General features: G+C 38.3%; 1 protein-coding gene and 1 long non-coding RNA gene across 2 annotated transcripts in view; one reads left to right on the top strand and one right to left on the bottom strand.

Annotated features, from left to right (window-relative positions):
• The window catches only part of Gm36177, a 164,136-nt gene extending 148,502 nt beyond the window's left edge, over positions 1–15,634 (bottom strand). The window contains exon 1 of the long non-coding RNA XR_872011.1: positions 15,576–15,634. This is a non-coding gene — a long non-coding RNA (predicted gene, 36177). The remainder of the gene's footprint in view (positions 1–15,575) is intronic.
• A 544-nt stretch (positions 15,635–16,178) lies between these two features.
• On the top strand, positions 16,179–18,054 carry Myf6 (myogenic factor 6). The gene is made up of 3 exons (NM_008657.3): positions 16,179–16,716; positions 17,001–17,091; positions 17,430–18,054. Exons 1-3 carry the CDS (start codon positions 16,198–16,200, stop codon positions 17,546–17,548), a joined length of 729 nt encoding a protein of 242 aa, NP_032683.1. The 5' UTR covers positions 16,179–16,197; the 3' UTR covers positions 17,549–18,054.
• Positions 18,055–20,968: the final 2,914 nt, after the last annotated feature.

The following is a 20,968-nucleotide window of genomic DNA, read 5'->3' as shown; positions in this document are numbered from 1 at the left end:
ACTAAACTATAGGCACCAAACCAGTGCATTTTACTTCATATAAACTATATAAATAAATACAAGAGACTTCATTAAATAAACAGGGGATTAATGAAATATTTACAAGATATATAAAGTTTGTCACTTATATAACAACTTGAGATACAGTAGGTCCTATTTTATTTATGAACATGCCATCCTAAAGAAAACATAAATTCTTGAGTGGAAAACGTTATAACTTCCATTGTAAGGGAGGAGTAGAGGTCAGGAGATTGCATAGGATGTAATAAGGAAACTATATGAGGATTTCCAAGTCATCCCTAATTCTCTCCCTCTCCCCCTTCCACCACCTCACTCTCTCAGTGTGAAGCACATTTGGCTACATTATTGGGTTTGATGACTTAAGTTACAAGTAAAGTAGTCCATTCTCTATAGGTCTATTTTTTTATTTAAAATATTTCCTAATGTGCATAAACATATGATAATTTATCCAGAACCAAGGTTGCTAATCTCAGAGAAGATGTGGAAAGTGGTTCTCAGCGGATGGGGTGGTTCATGGGGTAAAGGGAGAGGGATATGTTTCCTTCAAAGGTGCACAATTAAATTTAAGAGAATAGCATAGTGACTCTAATTAATAATGTATCAGATTCATGCGAAATACAGACAGTGGGTGTTTTCTATCATCATCCCAAAAGTGTCTCATTGTGTAAGGTACCATAGTTGGTAATTAATTGGATTTAATTATTCCACAGTGTACATGTATTCTGGATCATTCGGTACATGGCAAGTGCATAAAATTTTATTTTATAATTAATAAAGATATCATTTTAGAAATTGTTAAATAAGAAAAATATTTAATAATCATCATAAGTGAATAGACTTTATACACTACTGGCTTATTGGAATGAATCATATGGAGTGTCTGTGGATTTTTTCACAGGCCTATCATAGTTACATGCTAGCCTGATTGCACAAGTTAAATGCGGAGGAAATGATTAATTTACATTTGTTACTTATTCCATCCCTGTATGTATTTCTGTTAAACATCTGATAAGTTAAACATAATACTTGACATAGTCCAAGTACTTTTCAGAGAGAGCATTTGATGGCTGCAGAATATTTGTAACATCTAAGTTTCCATAGCAGAGATGGTGCGTTTACTCACTGGATTCCCACAAACACATTCATCAGAGTATAGTTTGCTCATAAAGTTAATTGACAATAAGAAGATTAGTATTGGGCTGGTGAGATGGCTCAGTGGGTAAGAGCACCCGACTGCTCTTCCGAAGGTCAGGAGTTCAAATCCCAGCAACCACATGGTGGCTCACAACCATCCATAATGAGATCTGACTGGAGTGTCTGAGGACAGCTACAGTGCACTTACATATAATAAATAAATAATAAAAAAATATAAAAAATAGAAGATTAGTATTGATGCCCTAGTCTATTAAAAGAGAAGCTGCACACTTTTAAAGAATATACTTAAATGGTGAGATGAATTTGTACTTAAAACAGGCTGTTATGGTTTTATTTGCTATAAGTAATCTTACAGAACCACTACCAAGTCTAGGAAATTTTCTGAAACATGTATCAGAATTTACTCATCTTGTGACAGTTCTTATGATGAAATTCTGTTATTTAGCTTTTACAGGCTCACAGAGCCTCATTGACACAGGCAGCCACGTTTTCCACCATATCCTGCTGTATTACATTGGGACCACCATGTAGATGAGCACATCTCTGCTCTTATCAGCTTGGACTTAGTACATACAAATGAACACTAAACCCATGCTTAAAATAGATGCTTCTGGGTATTGTCTGTTGTTGAGGTTTGGTCTTGCTGTCTATTGTAACGCTAAGTGTGGGCCCCCAAGACCTGGAGTATGTACATACACATCAATGATGCTATGTGACCCTGCCCCTAAGTTATTTCTGGTCGGTAAATAAAGATGCCAACAGCCAATAGCAGGGCAGAAGAGACATTGGTGGGGTTTAAGATTCCTGGGTTTGGGGTCAGAAGGTGACCATGAGGAAATGAAGGAGAAACAGGGAAGCAGGAGAAGCTGCTATGGATTAGGTGAGTCATGAAAACGTGGCCCTGAAGGCCAGCCAATTGGAGTTAATAAGCAGCTCAGATAAAACATAGTAAGTAATAATTGGGTTTATTAATAGGAAAGTAGATTTTGGAAGATATCTGCCCAGCTCTAGTTCTAAGGCTTTTTGTAAATAAACAGGTTGTCTGTGTCTTTTATCTGGGAACTGAAAGATCAAGGTGGGCTAAAAACCCTGGATTGGAATTAAAAATCTCTTCAGCAGTCTGTGGTAATCTATGTAGTTAGATTGCATCACATGGCCAATGTTAGTACAGCCTTTGTATTCAGGTATCTAGTTCATTTTCTATAATCTATGTAGTTAGATGGTATCACACAGTCAATGCTTGTACAGTCATTGCATTAAGATAACTTGTTCATTAGTCTTTCTATTGTTTGCTGCCTCTTCCAAAATATGTTTGGTCCTAACCAAGCCATATTATTTTCTATGTAAATTTTCTACAGTTTGTTGCCATAATTATACAACTTATTCACAGCTCTGATAACTTCACTGATCTCTTCGGTAACTCTTCATTACCCACTGAACTAAATAATGCATTAAAAATTACCTTTCCTGCAGTATTACCTCTGCTTTCCTACTGCTTCTCAATCTCTGTAATGCTATGGCCCTTTAATGCATGTCTTCATGTTGTAGTGATTCCTCCAACCATAAAATTGTTTCTGTTGCTTCTCCATAACTATGATTTGGCTACTGTTATGAATTGTAAAGTAAATATCCGTGTTTTCAAATGATCCTAGGTGACCCCTGTGGAAGGGTTATTTGACCCCCAGACTTAGAACCACTGGTGTAGACTTAAGTCAAATTTGTTTATGAATAGAAAAGTACAGAGGTTAGTTACAAAGTTACAATTAGATTAGAGCAACGAGCCCTGGTCTTCTGTTGCTTGCTAAACTATACCCTTCACATTCTCACTCCAGGCATCCATTGGATTTCTCATGTTTCCCAGTATCTTTGAGGCAATTTTCCCATGATCTTCTCTGATGGAATTATTCATTTGCTATTCTCCATCTGTTTGCTTCTTGTAATCATAAACTAAAAGCTTCTTGTAGTTTTACCTGTGTCCCATTCAACATAATTACATATGAAAGAGGAGTGTAAACACAAACTGCTGAGAATTCACTCTTGCAGAAGTGAAATAACTTGCCTGAGTGCTCACACACTTTTGTAGCAACACTTGAATGTTCAAATAAGTATCTTTTTGGTCAGAGAAAAAAAACATTTCTGGATCAATGAGAAACAAGGGTGGGGAGGCTGGGAAACTGACATCCATTGTTCATATTAAGAAACAGGAACTTAACCGGGCAGTGGTGGCACATGCCTTTAATCCCAGCACTTGGGAGGAAGAGGCAGGCAGATTTCTGAGTTCGAGGCCAGCCTGGTCTACAGAGTGAGTTCCAGGTCAGCCAGGGCTACACAGAGAAACCCTGTCTCGAAAAACCAAAATAAGCAAACAAACAAATGTAGCATTTAAAAACAGAGAAAAAAAGAAAGAAAAGAAAAAAGAAACAGGAACTTGAAACTCTCCAAAACCTTCATTAAAAGAAGTTGACGAAAAGGATTGGGCGATTTATAGTACCATAGTGATCTGAGTTGTTTTGATGTTGGTTTTATGTCCAAAAAGTGACTTTCTGTTTGACAAAATTGTAGATGCATCAAAACCAAGAACTATATTCTTGAAAATATTTTAGCTATGCATTTATTTATGTGTATTTTGCTTCCATGCATCGCTGAGCACCACATGTGGATAGTAGCTGCAGAGGCCCAAAGAGTTTGGATCCCCTAGGACTGAACTTCAATATGGTTGTCAGTTGCCATGTGCAACTGAGAGTGAAACCAGGGCCCTTTGCAACAGCACCCAGTGCTTTTTAACTGCTTAGCTACCTCTATAGTCCCAACAGCTAAAATCTAAAGTGTTATAAAATACTCAAATTTCATTACCATTAACAGCTGGATAAGATAGATAGATTATTCCTCTGTGGCCTAAAGGCATTTTCTCTTTTAATCCCATTATCTTTAAATCTTAAAGAGACAGAAATAAGCAGGGATTTCGCATCTTCTTTTCAAAAAGGTCTTGTCAAAACTAACTTGACTCAAAACCAGGATGAGGCAGTGTCAAATTATCTCCAAACAAGATATCCCTGCTTGCTAGACAGGTGCAGGAGATGTAGAGACAGGTCTGGAATGAGCTGCCAGTGTGCACATGCGTAGAGGCTGACACCAGGTCCAGAGATTACAGTAATGAGCAACAGGTGGCAAACCAGGGTAGCAGGTCACTTGAGAGGCTCTTGGTAAGAGGTAGTGTATCATAACAGACAGGTGAAGCAAGGCTAAAAAGAGTCAGAGAACTGGCACTACACTGATCCAAGTAAAATCAGGGACACAGAAGTGGATCAGCAGGGAGCAGGACTCTGCCCACCAACTAGACACGGGGTAATTCTTTTCTCAGTACACACAGAACAGAAGCCCAGCAGAGTTCAACATCTGCTCACCTTCTGCATCCTTATACATTTACATATTTGCACATAGATACATATACATATCCTTCACGGTGACTGAGCATCAAATAAATGTGAGAGAGTGAATGTATAAAAAAGCTTAGATATTAAAGTCTACTCGAGAGACTTAGAGTACTTGAGAGATTTAGGTTTATGGCTAAGCTAATCAATACAATAATAAACAAACTACAGGAGGCAAAATTGCTAGTAGTGACTATGAAAATATTATATACCTAGAAGATAAGAATAAATAAACTGTAAAACTGTGTAAGTAATTCAGGCAGCAAAATAAATATATTCTGACTGTGAGTGGCCATCTATCAAAAAGAGAAAAGTTAATTTATTGACAATTCCCAAAATATAAAAGACAAGAGGTTAAACTTACCAATAATTTCTGAAAAAATTGCAAATTGGAGAAATTTTAAAAATACTTTAAGTAACTGAAACAATTTTACAATTATATAATAATTTTGTAGAACACATTTCTTCCTTTATTATTTCATAGAATAAATTTGCCCATTAAAGCAATTTTGAATTGTTTTAAGGTTTATTAAAATATTGTGTGGCTATAAATCCAGAACCTTGTGAATAGAAATATTGAAACCCATTAAGCCTATCTCAAAAACAAAACAAAACAAAACAACAAGAACCAAACAAACAAAAAACAAAAAAAAAGAGGAGGGAGCAGGAAGGAGGAGGAGTAGAAGAAGGAAGAGGAAGAAGAGAGAGAGAAAGGGGAAAAAAACCCACTGTGTTTTAGAACAAACAGTTGATAAACCCTCTGTTGACTTCTAACTGGTATTCTGCCATTGAGCCTTAACAGCCGCACTTCTGTCAAAAGCTTTGTTTTTAAGCAACAAAAGAGAAGTCTTATTATAAAATCTTTTCAGTAGGTAATTTACAAAGATTGCATAAAGTTACAAGATGTTTTACTGAAAAACACACTATAGATTTTTTCAAAGACCATAAATAAGCATTACTTGTTCCACTGATTAGATATGAATTTTGAAGACAAACTGCCAACACAATTGAAACAAATACAAAATAGAAATAACTATTTAATAGGTGATATTGATACTTCTTGGAGAAAATACAATTTTGAGAAATATCCTCATCCATTTCCTTGCAAAGATTGTGCTGTGTAAATTTGAGATGGAATAGTCTTTCAATCTAAATGAATGATTCTGTGCACCTTATCCTATATAGGTAATGTGAACAAATAAGCATTGAATGGTGAAGGGTTAGAGGTAAAATATAAATATCCATAGACCCAGAAAATGTTACTGGTATGCACCCTGTGAGAAGACAGTGAAGACAACGGAGTAAGCTGTGATAATCCACACTCCTGTAGTAGTCCCCTTGTGTTTCCTTACGAGTACTCTAGAGTAGGCACAAACAAGTATATTCCAGCTTTCTATGATTCACTCTTTCACCAAATTTGGTTCAGGCAAGCCATCTGAAAGAACTTTTCTACTGCCAATTTTCCTCAATACTAGAGGCATTAGATTTAATCTTCATAACAATGATAGATGGATAGGCAGACAAACAGACAAACAGATGGTGGATAGTAGATAGATTATAGATAGATAGATAGATAGATAGATAGATAGATAGATAGATAGAGAGTTGGATAAATAGATGATAGATAGTTTATCCTGAAGCAGTTTTCTGTTAAGGCAGATATAGTGAATAATCAAGACAGTTGTGAATTATGTATGGATTTTTGAAGTCCGTTTTTGTTTAAAGGGTTGATCTTGGTAGTAGCCTAACTGCCAATTATGGAATCAAAATGACTTCACAGCTCCACTCTGCCCTTTCTAGCCTCTCCTTTCCCTCTTCCTCACTTTCTTCATTGCTGGCTGTATTATTGTTTTTACTCTAATAGATCATATAATCCCAATGCAGTCCTGCCGCCCACTTCTGAAGCTAGATTTAAATTGGTGCTTCCTCACACAATGTCATGCTAACCTCATAAAATCTTCTACAAGGACACTTCACTTTTCTTCAGGTTAATTCCTATTATGAAGACGTATTTATAAGCTGTAAAATGCTTTCGCTAACACACCCTGCTGAAAATAGCCTAGGAGCAATGACACATACCCTCATGATGATTCTAATCATGATTTTAATCTTCAAAAGTTACTTATTCCATTGAAGAAACCTGGGGTTTTCTTTAGTAAGGAACAATAACAAAAACAAGCATTTTGGTGAATGGACATGGATCAGACACAAGAAAAAAAACCTGTTAGTAAAGTTTTAGAAAAATATTAAAAATGCTAAATCCTCAAAGAGGTAAAAATAAAGTTTGGAAATGTGAGAAGTCTAGTTATTTTAGAATTATATATGTAAGATTAAACATTTAATATCTGGAAAGACTGGAGCTCCTTTTTAAGACCGAATATTTTCTTGGTGCTATTCTATCATAGCTGATATTCTGAACTACTAAGCTACATTAATTGATCTGAACCAAATGGTAAAAGAATGTCATACATCATAATGGCATCCACTTTTTATTATACCAACCATAAAATAATTGCTGCTTTTTGGCAACGCTGAAACGTAAACTTTTCCAGGAATAGCAGGACAAATTGATAAAGTGCAAAGCAACCCTTTATTTTTGCATTCCTTCTACGTGAAGTAATGAGTCTCAGTAACTGAAAACAAAAAACTGAGGAGACAAATGCTTGTTGTGTCATGGGAAAGGCCAGCTACTTGATGATGCAACTTCATTTCATTTCCAAACACTGTATTGCAACTGCAGCCGTTATTAAATACTTATTATTCTTAAAAGTGAGAGGATTTTCTGATTTCAAATAACACCTCAGGACACTAGCCATCTTTGACAAGGAATAAGATCATTAGCCTCCTGCCTGGGATCTGTTTGTGCTCCCAGTCATTGCCGTGAAAAGATCTCACTTGCACAGACTTGTGCTTCCAAATGAAGTAATCAAATCTAGGAACAAACTGTAATCAGAGATCTCTTGGATGCACTTGTGTCAGGCATGCAGATGGCCACAGGAAAATGAAGAAATGAACCTCTTGCATGGATCTACTGTTCTCATAAGTGATGACTTCTCATCTAGAGAAATAGCTGAGTTTGCTCTGTTCACCTTTTAAGAGGTCAATCCAAATTTCCCATTAGTAGAGTGTGGGGTGGAACTAAAGGTAAACTTTACTAATGTTTCTTTGACATACTCTGCTGCACATAGTCCCCTGAAGCAAAAGACTCTTCAATAAAGAACCCTATGGAAAGTTTGTACAATCTTAAATTGCCTCAACAGCTGAGAGAAGAGAATAGTCTCATTGAAAGGAAATTTTTGATAAATGTCAATGTGAATTTGAAAGCGTTGATGTAATCACGGTGGGAGGATCCCTGGTCATATGAAACACACCTTGTTTTACTGACCATCCATCATATCTAGCAATTCTGCTCCTCACTGTCTATTCTGATTTACATAGAAAAAAAACAGTTTGTTATGAGCACACCAATATCTTGGTTTGTTGTTGGTGTTGTTGCTTCTGCCCTCAGGCTACATTGCTTTAGAGCAATACACCTACCTTATATGAAGACCTAAACTATACTATTTTTGTGTGACCTAGAAATAGTTAGGGCTCATGTGTTTTAGGTTTTATAGCCTCTTAAAAGAGTGATATGTGGAATTAACTCTCTCTATTCTGTCAACTCCAGAAAAATAGCAATCCAAATTTAAAACAGTTTTCTCTCTCTTTTTTCCTGATTATTAAATCTGATTGAAGAGTGACTAAGGCTAGCTGAAACTTTGAAATACATTCCATGTCATTTTTGAAAGACAACGTATGAAGCAGAAGGTACTGTCTGAAAGGGAAGATATGAAAGGAATTTGTCGGTAAGTTTCTTATGATTGACTCACATGACGTGCTTTGTTTAACTCAGTGGAATCACGCTCATAAACCAAATATGTGCATGTGATCAGACCGCAGTTAACATTCTTTGAGTTTACCGTAGCTATGGGTACCTTTTAAAAGTTAAACTTGCTCCATGGAAAGATCATAGACAACCTTCTTGCAGAATCATGCAGAGTGTGACGAGCAGAATCTCTAGACATGATGGGTATTGCATGGACTTGCTGTTTGGAATTTTCCTCTATTTTCTACCTTCTTTATAGCCATTGACCACATTTGAATTTTGACATCTCAATAATTGGAAAGGATAGTGACATCCTGAAAGCATGCTATACTCAATTAAGAAAGATGTCCCTCTAGGTGTTCTGTAGCTGTTGATCAGATGCTCAGAGGATCTTTGGATTTGGATCCATACACTTCCTATCTATCAGGATACACTACTCATCTACAGACCTGTCCTTATGGTTTCTAGAAGTAGGCCTGAGTGATGAGGAAGAGAACATAGGCGCACGCCCCGTGACTCAGGACTTGAACAACACTGTCCCCTGACATCAATCACATTCCCCTCCATCTTCAATGTGCTGTACTTTTCCATCTCTGCCCTTTCCGATTGACACTGTTTTAAAACATTGTATTTTGAGTAGACTTAGAAGCAATGGAATAAACATGCTTCGAGACCATTGCTGAAAATATTTCAATACAAGTTCTGTGACCATAAGTCTTCAGAGTTAAATAATAGCTACTTGACAAGATGTAAGTACGTGCATATATCATTGCTTTTCATTCTACTAACTTTAAAAGCAGCAACGCTCAAAGCTTGCACTATTATCTAAGTTCTTTAAGTCCAAAGATAAGCTTATACTTAATAACAAGAAAATCAACACATCAACAGAAGTGTTTCAACAATGTAACAAAATCTTATTCTTATATTGTGAACGTATACAGCAAAACTTTCCTAACACCTAAATATCTAGCACTAATCATGGAGTCAGAGATCTTGTCACTTTGTGATGAGTGTGATGTGCTGACCATTTGATGTCTACACAAATTTCCAGATTATATGCAATTAAACTTTTTATATGCATTAGTATTTTTAAAATCATATACCTAAAAACTAATATATAGTAACCATTCCCTGAACGATCTTGCTTTCTCAAAGCAATGAGTGGGATATGCAGATATGAGTAAATGATTAAGCAACTATTTCTTGAACTGGTAGTGAAACTTTATGGAATAGTGTGTTTGTACAGTGGTGACTATTTGTCACAGTAGGCTCTGACACCGGCATTCAAGCACCAACCAAATTGGGCAATATGTCATAAGGAGCCAGTTGGGGGGCAGTAACAAAATCCTTGGATAACCATTCTATACCAGAGACATCTGCTTATCTTAGCAGACAGTAACTCCAGGCATCTCTGTAATCTGGATATTGTAAATATCATAATTCATGTATTTAAAACATGAAATCATTGTAGAAACTCTATACATCTTATGCATTTTAATTATTAACCGCAAGCAACCATGTGCAAAAGTATTTATGTAATACTTTAAGAAGGCTATGTAGTTAAATAAAAATGATGTAGCGTAAAATTTGCACCTAAAAGTAAACAAAATTCTGTTCATAGGATTTATTTGGATGATAGATTTATTTTGTCCTTTCTAACTGGAGGCTACATAATGCAACACCAATTATAATGAACTTAATATGTGCTTGAGACTGTATGGCTGTTTTGATGAAATTCTTTTATTCTTTGAAGTAGTCTTAAGTAAGATCGAGCTAATTGAAACTTAGAGAAATTATCTTGCTTGTTCAAGGTCAAATGAAGGCCCTAAAACTTCCCCTTTAATACCAAATTTTACATTTGCAATCCAGAGTAATTCTTAAAGGACAACCTTTCTTTGTGTATTGTGCACAGTATATGTTATTCTCCTAAATGAACAGACACGTGGAAACATCTATAGTGGTTTCGTGGACATACAAGTTTCTTCTGATAACTCCAAGATGGTCCCAGTTATGGAGATCTCCATCAGGAATCTTAAGCACCTGCTCAGAGCTAAGCCAACCTATGTTGATCCATCACTCACACAAAAGCAATGCTTAGCCTGGTTCTGAGAACTCTGATGGTTCTCAGATTTTTAAATCTTCAATCCAGAAATACAGGTGCAGGAGAATGAGTGCTTCTCGGACATAAGTCACTATCATCTTCCTGAAAACCATGCCTCTAAAAGAGAGACAGGCAGCAGCATGAGGGTTGGTGTATAAACTGAACACTTGCTTATAGGAGCCTGTGTTCATGAAGGGTGAAGGGTGAGAGCAAGGAGTGAAGTGTTTCATGAAAGACATAGAGAACAGCTTCCGGGGTCCCTTCCTCTGGGCTTCATGACTCTCGTGCCCCCTGTCTAGGTGCTACCCCATTTCTTTGCATAACTTTGGGAACATAGAGCATTGAATTTTTACATCTTTCCTTTCCGCTGCTTGGTTGAGGCCCTTCCCCCATGTCCCCAGAAGTGACTCAAATGTTCTCTCAGCGTAAGTGCAACGCTATTTTTACCATCGTGTTTGGGAATCTCTGAGCACACATTGCTGGCAGCTTAAGTAAGCTCCGGGTGCCCAGGATTCATGTTTCTCAGTGTCCACAAGTTTGAGGCAAGACTGCTTTCCGAGGCTTGCCTTATACTCATAGCCTGCTCTCTTCTCTTTCTTCACCAGGGTCACTCATCCAAGTATCTGCAGACTACTCTTACATTTTGTCCACTTTTCTGCTCTCTTCTACCCAACTTTCCTTTCCTTTCATTTCATCGCTAGCCCTGAGCTCTACCCTCTCAGCTAGTAGTTTCTTTTGATCCAGTTATATAATAATGTAGCCCCAAACCCAAGTGATCGCCCACAAGAACTTCGTTAACAAACTCTTCATCCATTCTCTCTGGTAGTCTCTTCTTTGAACTCCCTACATTCACAGCCATCCCAAAACACAGTTTTCCAAAAACCTCAACTTCTCTTCCCAGAAATATCAACTTCAAATTTAAAAACTCTGTCCCTAAATCACTCCTCTTCAGATGTCCTACTCTGAGACTCTTCACTGCTGCACACCCTGAAAGGATTGTATTCTCCTTCAGAGTTCTCAGCCATTCACTTTTGTGTGTTTTGGCCACTGTCACTATTCCCAGTAAATTGAAATTTACTACTTGCAATACTTTCGCTTTGATATCTTTAAAACAAACCTCAAAACCCATCTAAAAAGTGTTCTGTGCAAGGTTTTATTTGGTAAGGTAAGCATGATTAGTTCAAGTAAAGCCTCAAGAATTGGGACTAAAATTGATAGTTCCGGAGTAAGCAGTGTACGTTACACATGCAACATGAGTACGATATGATATTTAATGTCAAATACTAACACTAGACTTATGAGCTATGCATCCAGTATACCACTAAGTCTCTAAAAGGAAAACAAAACAAAACAACAACAACAACAACAACAACAACAACAAAAACGAAGGCTTGGAAGTCCTAAGAGTGTCTTGCTCCAAAGATTCTGATCCCTGCCAACACGATACTCGACTTTCTTAAAGGCACATAGTTAAAATCTGCTGCTTACCACATTATCCCGAGACCTTTTCCTCCTTCTCCTTTTCTTAGACAAGAATTAGACACATTCTAATGCATTTGAAAATAATCTTGAATGGCAAATGATAGGATAAACTATTAGAAACATTCTACCAATTACCTAGTAGAAGTTTTTATGATGAATGAACTCAGGTTTTTTTTTTGTTTGTTTTGTTTTTTTGGTTTTTTTTTTTTTTGAGGTGGTTGCTAATAACATATATTCTTATTACTATTTATGTGCTCCAATTTTTTAAAAAAGACATAGTTTAGCTATTTAAAGTGGGATACTTTGAATTTACACCAACCTATCTAGTTGCTAAAATCTGTATCTCCCTCATGTTCATGGAGAAGTAATATAATCGCAATTACAAGCCTCTCACATTTTGTAAAGAGTTTGAGTTCTGAACACTACTTAGTTGTTTGGAATGGGTGCATATTTTCCCACTAAGCTAATCTGAAGGGACAGTTGTTGCTCATGCTAGGATTTTCTTTTCTTATGTCCCCTTTCTAGTCTACAACTTCCAAAACAACAAACAAATGAACAAACAAATATTAGTGAATAAAGTACGAAGTGAAAGTAGAAATCTCTTTATGTCCAGGAGAACACTGATACTATTTGACTGTACAGCAAACGTTTCCTAACATGGTGGGAAGACGGTTTTACAATTTAGTAGAGAATAATTCAGTAAGAAAAGTCTTAGTTTGCACCCATTCACCGGCTTCCTGAATCTTTTCTATTTATAACTTAGAAACTTTTCCCCCTATATTTATACTGACTGTTTAAAAAAAAGAAAAAAGAAAAAAAAAACAAAGAAGAAAGTGAGAGCTTCCTCAGTCTTTTGGAGGCTTGTGAAACATCCAGTTCACACATCTTAGAGGTAGCGGATTCTATAAATGCCTTTACCTCGGTGAGGCCTTCTGCAGACCAAGCTTTGAAATTCCTTACCTGGGACTCTATCTAGTTTTCGTCCTGTTTTTCTACTAATTCCTGTAATTCCTGGTACTTTATATGCCATGCTATATTTTTATTTTGAGAGCAAATGTGTGATGTGATGTATTTTGGTCTAAATCTACATTCTATAATATTCTAATAAAGTTTAAACTGGCCTCCTAAACATTCAACATTTCTTCATGTTGAAAACTCTTAATGTCTTCTACTGTGTGCATTTGGGTGCATGTATATGTAGGATAAAGCCAACTTCTGATACTTTATTTCTTCATTCCCCTCCTTTGTTTGTTTGTTTTGTGAGACAAAACCCCACTCTTGATACTAGAGACCACTGATGTCTTCCCTTTTCCTGCTTCCACTGGCGGGTCACCAATCCTCACAGAACCTCTTGTCTCCATCTTCTTCAGTGCCAGGTTTACCTACAGGAATGTACCACCCTGCTCAGCATTTTACATAGAACTCAAGTCTTCATTTCACACAAGGGGCAGTTTCCCCTCTGACCTGTCTCTAGACCCTTCTACCTGGCTCTCTAGACCCTTCTAGACTCATTGTTTTCTATGGTCCCCAGTTAATGCGGTTGCATACCAGGCCTTCTTGTCCCTTTGTCAAAGTAATTAACTTTCTGGATTTAAATTGCACAAGAAGACATAAAATTATTAGAGTTATGAGAAGAGGGCTCAGGACACTTTTAATTCAGTGCCTGCTGGTCAAGCTTTTCACTTATCCTACTCAATATTGCTGCATTTTAAAAGTGATTTCACAATTTTTAAAGTTGTAATTTTTTTATAACAAACCAAAAATACAGCCATTTTTTTTCTGCCCTTATACAAACCTAAGGAGAGGCTATGAGAAATTTAGATGTTATGTATGGACAAATGTCTTTCAGGTTCCCCTCCCTTTACCCTCCCGCCACCCCCCCAACACACTCCAATTCCAGCCCCCCCCCCCTTTTTGCCTTCTTTCTTCTGCTTCCATCCCTTTGTCAAACTAATTAATTATTCTGGATATAAATCCCCTAAGAAGAGATAAAATTATCAGAATTATGAGAAGACAGAGCAGGAGACCATTTTAATTATTTGAGTAACAATGCTATATGATTCCTTTCTTCAAAGGTTAACTTTTCAAATTGTTTTCTATGTATGAGACAGCATAACATGTAGCTAATAACAGAAGTTCATGCTCTATAAGAAAAGCTAGATTGGACTCTGAGTTGCCGAAGCATTCAGTCTACAGCCTTAATCTTGGTGACCAGGCAGCTAGAGGAAATAACATAATAAGTATTGCATTCTTCTTCCTCTTTCTAGTGCTTTCTACCACCCCAGAGTGTAATGATGACTCTCTGTCTTGATAAGGAACTCACAGCTACACAAGAACAAATACACAAAACTGGCCCAAACAGCTTATAGTTAACACTCAAAGATGAGCTCTCAATGGAGGTTGAGAAGAACTAAATAAAGTGTCTTGGGTTAAAATTTTAACTTATTCCTAAATGATATGAAAGTGATTTTTGCACGGATTTTACTGTTTTAATAATTTAGTTTAGTTTTTCAAAAAGGAAGCCAGAGGGAACACAACCCAACCAATGCTTGAGGTAGAATAAGTTCTTATACTTTCCATTCACTTTTTGGGGTATCTACTAAAAAGTGAGACTTTTATCTCCAAAGCTGCTTACTGGTAGTGGAAGTACTCTCTCCAGAATTCTCAAGAAGGATTGAAAATCAAAGAAAGAGGAACAAACATTTAGGGGAGGAGAGAATAGCCAGAGAGAGGGGGCAACACCAGCTGTAGTTTATTTGCCTTGAAATGCTTAGTCCCAACATTTTTATGTTATATTATGGTTTATGTTAAACATTAGTGAACTAATGTTTACTGCATGGCTACATGCACATGAGTCATGTGCGATAATATTTTATTGAACGCTTACCCAAACTCTGTAAGACAACCACTATCATCTTGAAGTATTTCAAAGAGTACTTATCTATAGACACAGAAATAGAAGTCAACACAGCTAGGACTGAAAGAGAGTTCTTTGAAATCTGAGAGCTCTCTATACTTCATTTTTTGCATTAGGAACGACATGCTAATGTGTTGGACTATGGGCACTATACAATAAAAAAACATTTGTTTCATCACATGTGCCTTATCTTCTTACTTTCTCATCTGAATCCTAAGCAACCAACTTTGGTGGAGTCAATGGATAGCGAGAATGTGAATAAAACTTGGTACAGAACCTTTTGTTATTTCAAGATACATTTGAACTATCAATCAACTGCTGTGTTTCTTGTTTTTAACCGCAACTATTTTAGGGTTTTATTCCATGTTTATTTTCCTTCTGTGTCTCAGTCCTCCCTTTATATGCTATTGCTCCAACTGGAAAAGGAAGCAGAATTCATATTTTAATTGCACTATCTAAAATAACAGGTAGCCAAGGAAGGTCACTGTGAAAGAATCCTGAGTCACTTCATACAATAGCATGGGATGTGAGCACCCTTCACCCACTCCCCAACTCCCACCTCATCTTACAGATGTAGTAAAAGAGAGGAAAGAGATTATTTACCTGCTTCTATTGAAGCTGAGGCCTGAAAGTCATATGTAACCTTTGAAGGACTGGTAATGGTTTTAATCACAGGGATAGCATCTTTTTGACAGGCAGAACAGAGTAAGGAGCCGAACCTCACTGGAAATATTAATGAGGCTATTTTGGAGCAATGGCTATTGCCTATGAAATCTCTCATCATGAGTCTATACTTAGAATTCAGTTGAACTCTGGAGGGAGGGGAGCAGAGCAGTGTTAATCCCCAGTTGTTTTTGAAGTTGCCTGGTTAGCAGGTTAGTGTCGGAACTGTCCAAAATGGAAGCACCGAATGCTTTCGGCACTGTGACTATCTGTGTGTATTTTTGTTTTTAACCTGTTTGTCTTATGGACGGTCACATTCACTCTCAGAGGTGATATTTCTCCGTTTTCTTTCAAACTAGATGTTCTAGGGAGCGCTCGCTGTAATCACTTTGGGAGACTGATGCTCCATGACAGCTAGAAGTTGGATTGAGTTTCAGTAGCTACTATATATAAAGCTGGGTCGACTTATGTCACCGCACTAATTAAATGCCATCTGGGTGGCTCCTCTGGGTTTTTGAGTCCATCACCCAGATCAGATCAGTCAGAGGCCAAGGAGGAGAACATGATGATGGACCTTTTTGAAACTGGCTCCTATTTCTTCTACTTAGATGGAGAAAATGTGACTCTTCAGCCATTAGAAGTGGCAGAGGGCTCTCCTTTGTATCCAGGGAGTGATGGTACCCTATCCCCTTGCCAGGACCAAATGCCCCAGGAAGCCGGGAGCGACAGCAGTGGAGAGGAACACGTTCTGGCTCCCCCAGGCCTGCAGCCTCCCCACTGCCCTGGCCAGTGTCTGATCTGGGCTTGCAAGACTTGCAAGAGAAAATCTGCCCCCACAGATCGTCGGAAAGCAGCTACCCTGCGCGAAAGGAGGAGACTAAAGAAAATCAACGAAGCCTTTGAGGCCCTGAAGCGTCGGACTGTGGCCAACCCCAACCAGAGACTGCCCAAGGTGGAGATTCTGCGGAGTGCCATCAGCTACATTGAGCGTCTACAGGACCTGCTGCACCGGCTGGATCAGCAAGAGAAGATGCAGGAGCTGGGCGTGGACCCCTACAGCTACAAACCCAAGCAAGAAATTGTAAGCCCATATGCGACCAGGGCAGGGAAATGTAAAAGGCCTATTAAAAGTCTTCCTGAGACTGTATCCTCCACCTGCTTGGTGCCTACCCCCTTTCTTGCCCGCCCCTAGCCTCTCTAATGAACCTCCAGTGACCCTAGAAGATAGAGCCCCTGTCCTAAGCAGGAAATGCAGTCTGGCCCAAGAAAGCAGGGGAGACACCCCCAAGCCTCCACCTCCCACCCCTCCTCTCCCCCCTGCGTATTTGTTTCTTTTCTAATCTGCTGCTTTGGTTTTCCTTCCAGCTTGAGGGTGCGGATTTCCTGCGCACCTGCAGCCCCCAGTGGCCAAGTGTTTCGGATCATTCCAGGGGCCTCGTGATAACTGCTAAGGAAGGTAACTTAAAAGAAAGGGCACTGGGCTGTACTGGAAGCATCTAGGCTCAGCACAGCACAGCACAGCACAGCACAGCACAGCACAGCACAGCACAGCACAGCACAGCACAGCACAGCACAGCACAGCACAGCACAGCACAGCACAGCACAGCACAGCATAGCACAGGAGTGCTCTGGCTGAGCACAAAGAGCTCAAAGCTAGCAACAGCCAAATCCGGGCGCTTTTTTTTTTTTTTTTTTCTCTCAGGGATGCAATCCTCCTGCGTGGCCTTGGTAGCCTTCTGTGGGGCACACAGAGGAATGCTACAGGCGCGGTTTGTGTTTGTTCTCTGTGCGCAGGAGGAGCAAACGTGGATGCCTCAGCCTCCAGCAGTCTTCAGCGCCTTTCTTCCATCGTGGACAGTATTTCTTCAGAGGAACGCAAACTCCCCAGCGTGGAGGAGGTGGTGGAGAAGTAACTCAGCCAGCATTTGGAACATTCTTCACCCAGCAGGAAGACCCCCCTTTCCACCTAATCATTTAGATTAGGGCTCACAGATGCCAGCTTTTATGAAAGGCGAGAGATTTAGTATTTAAAAAGAAACTTCTCACCACCTCAAGTGAAAGTCCTTCGCCTTGGGGCTTTTATTATGATACTTATTATTATATCGGAACGGCTAGTAGCTTAGCTCTAGAACCCTGATTTTGTTTTTAGTTTGGTTGGTTTTAATAACATATTAACTTTTACTATGATCACGTGACCCTTTTTTGTCAGTTGCAAACGAAGTTCATTCCTGTCTAAATCAAAGAGAGAACGTTTAATCCTAATAGTATATAATGTACTTTTTGTAAATAGTCTTAGAACTTTCGTTTCTATGTAAACCTAAAGAATATATTTTAAACGTGGATTTAACATTGTATATAAAATGTGTGAAGATCCTGATATTGTAATATTAAAATATTAATACGTTTCTACATGTACAAAGGTGGCCTTAATTTGATTTAACTGTAAAGACTATAAGGACGTGTACAAAAACGAATAGCCATATTTTAACTTAGATACCACATGTGACCACTTATTTGGGCCTCTTCTTTCAGCCTAATTTGTAGGGAGGAAAATGAATTTGGGAGCCGTAATTACAATTAAACTGGGCACTTTAATATTCCATGTAGACTCCTCACTTCTCGTTAGTAGAAGGGAGTATCCAGAAAATGTCTCTTCTCTCCTTTCTGTGGCTTTTCCCCTCTCTTTCTTTGTTTCTTTCTTTGTTTCTTTCTTTGTTTCTTTCTTTCTTTCTTTCTTTCTTTCTTTCTTTCTTTCTTTCTATCCCCCACACTGTTCTATGGTTTGTGATCAGGGTGGGATTTCCTTCCTCTGAAATTTAATTATAAATATACGAAAATCTTTCAAATCTCCCCAAAAGAATTCTTTGTTCATTTCCCTAAAATATATCCAATTAATTGGCCCCATTTATTTATTTTTCGCTCCTTGGTGTTCCAGACTGTTTCCTAGTGTAGATCTAAAGTAGCCAGGACCTACCTGATAGCCGTTTTTCTTGAACTAGACTAGCCCCCAGCAGACTGGAATATCTTCAAGTGCTCTTTGGTTTGAGTTTATTTTCCAAACAGAAAGATAAAAGGGAAGTGCAATCTGTCTCTTGGAGAAGAGTGAACATCCTTGAAAGTGTGTGTGCGGGGGGGGGGGGGGGACTGCTTCAATAGATAGAAGGGTTAAATGCTTGGTAGCAAAAGACAACAACAACACACATGAAACCTCTTAACTGGACCAAACAGCAAAGCCCCAGAGAGAGCCGGAAGCCCCAGGAGCTCTACTCGGTGAAGATTTTACAACGTGTGCCGCTTCTGTTTTTCCTGTAACCTCAGGGGGAAAAAACGACCACCAAGAAACACAGTGGGGAAGAAAGCAGAGCAAAGCACGCCAGGTCTGCTAACCCCTGCCTTCCATCTACCTTTCTGTGACCAGTACTCTCGCTTACCACCCCAGAAAGAACTCCACTGTCTCTCTGTAGCTCTCATGTAAAAGTCAAAGGGAACCAAACATTTGCCAGCCGGGATCCATGTCCTAACCCTCCCTGTGTTGAGTAACGCACAAGTTCCAGAGAGCACCACAGACACTGCACTCTGCAGACAGGCAGCTCTATTTTGCCACCCTTTAAAAACTTTTCTTGGAGCTAGGACATGTTGAGAATCCCTTATCCAAAATGTATAGGTGTTGGAAATATTTCCAAATCCAAGGTTTTCCCGAGTTTGGGATATTTGTGTAAATGTTGAGGTTCAATCTCTCTAATCCAGAAATCCAACCAATACCTAAAACTTTCTGAGCATGAATTGTCAGTGGGAGTGGCGGTGGACGGTAGAAAGGGTGGGTTGGGTGGGTCTTGGAGAATTTTAGAGTTGCTGTACTGTGATTGTGACTGCCTTACCTGTAACTAACTTATTTTCTGATCATATGAAAAGGTCAGAGTGTTTGGTTAAGAATACAGGTATTAACATATAATTCCTTTTTAAAATGTTTGAGAGACACAGGTGGCTGTGTGGCCTAGGAAACTGCCTGAGTCTCTGTGAGGCCTCTTTACCTAACTAAATCTAGACTATACAGCCTGAGCCAATCCCTCTCCCGGTGAGTCCTGATTTCTTGTTTATAAGACAACGGGAGTGAGGCCCTTTCTCAAGGGCCTGTGACAATTCACAGATAGCCCATGAAGACACAAACTGACACTAAGATCAATTCTTTTTATTTTATATTATTAGCAAATCCCAATTGACCATCAACAGGCATGTCACCCCAAACTGTAGCTTCTTGTCCTTGCTGACTCCAGCCAGGAACAGTAATCATACTGAGCAAGAGGATAAGCCATTCTTAGTCTTGTATTAATGCAATCCAACTATAACCAGTGAGAACTACACTTTTTTACTTGGCCATAAGTCAACTATACCCTCAGCTACTTACTATGCATCCAGAAAGATACAAACATCTATGGTCCATAGAATTATTTGGCTCTCATGGACAATCGTTCCTGCAAACCTCTTTCTCCAAGTGCAGTGAACTAGTAAACTCCAGATTACAGCCTGACTTTGAAAACGAAATGCCAGAGCATTCCCTAGTCAAATTACCCAACCAAAATATACGTAACTCAGTCTGGGTGGTCTCCATCTTTACTAACCGTACACATTCTATATCTCTGAATATTTTGTCATCCAAAGGATTTGCCCTAAAATGTACTTCTGTACCGTTATTTTTAAAGACCAGATTCTGTGTGCAATTGATATGTCACAACTCATCAAGTAAATATATTCATCTTAGATTATTTATAAGAAGACTTATAGTTGAACTACTTTGTATCAGAATGCTTTTGTCAACTCCTGGTCTTTCCTTGTTGATGGATTTTATTCAGTCTTTGCAAATCAAATCTTCTTAGCTGGGTAACTTGAGAAATTGTTTGGAGTGAGGTTGCCTATGAAAGACTCTTCATTAAATAGAGAAAATATTTTCCAAAGAGTTCATATGACCTTTGGTGATATAGCTGACATGTTAGGATTTCCAATGAAATCCTTGGTGTGTTTGTGATTTGAACTGTTTTTGTTTGATATTAATGATGATAATCTTTAACCAAGGTCAAAGCCAAAATAAACAAGACTATGGAAGCAGAAAATTAAGATATAATAACTTATTAAAGATAAGGACTTTGGGATTGAACTTAGATCTCCTTTTAGAGATTCATATAATGTCACATATTAAATAATGAGTGGTTTTCTGCTATGCTATTACTGAAATAATTCATAGATATCAAATATCAATAAGCCTTCTAAAGCTAACTTTCATCACCATAGCAGGACCACAGACATTGGGAAAATTTGCTTTTATCAAGTGATCTCAA

The sequence above is a fragment of the Mus musculus genome, chromosome 10 (genome assembly GCF_000001635.26).
Source record: "Mus musculus strain C57BL/6J chromosome 10, GRCm38.p6 C57BL/6J".
Classification (NCBI taxonomy): Eukaryota; Metazoa; Chordata; class Mammalia; order Rodentia; family Muridae; genus Mus; species Mus musculus.
This window is presented reverse-complemented; position numbering and strand designations above follow the sequence as displayed.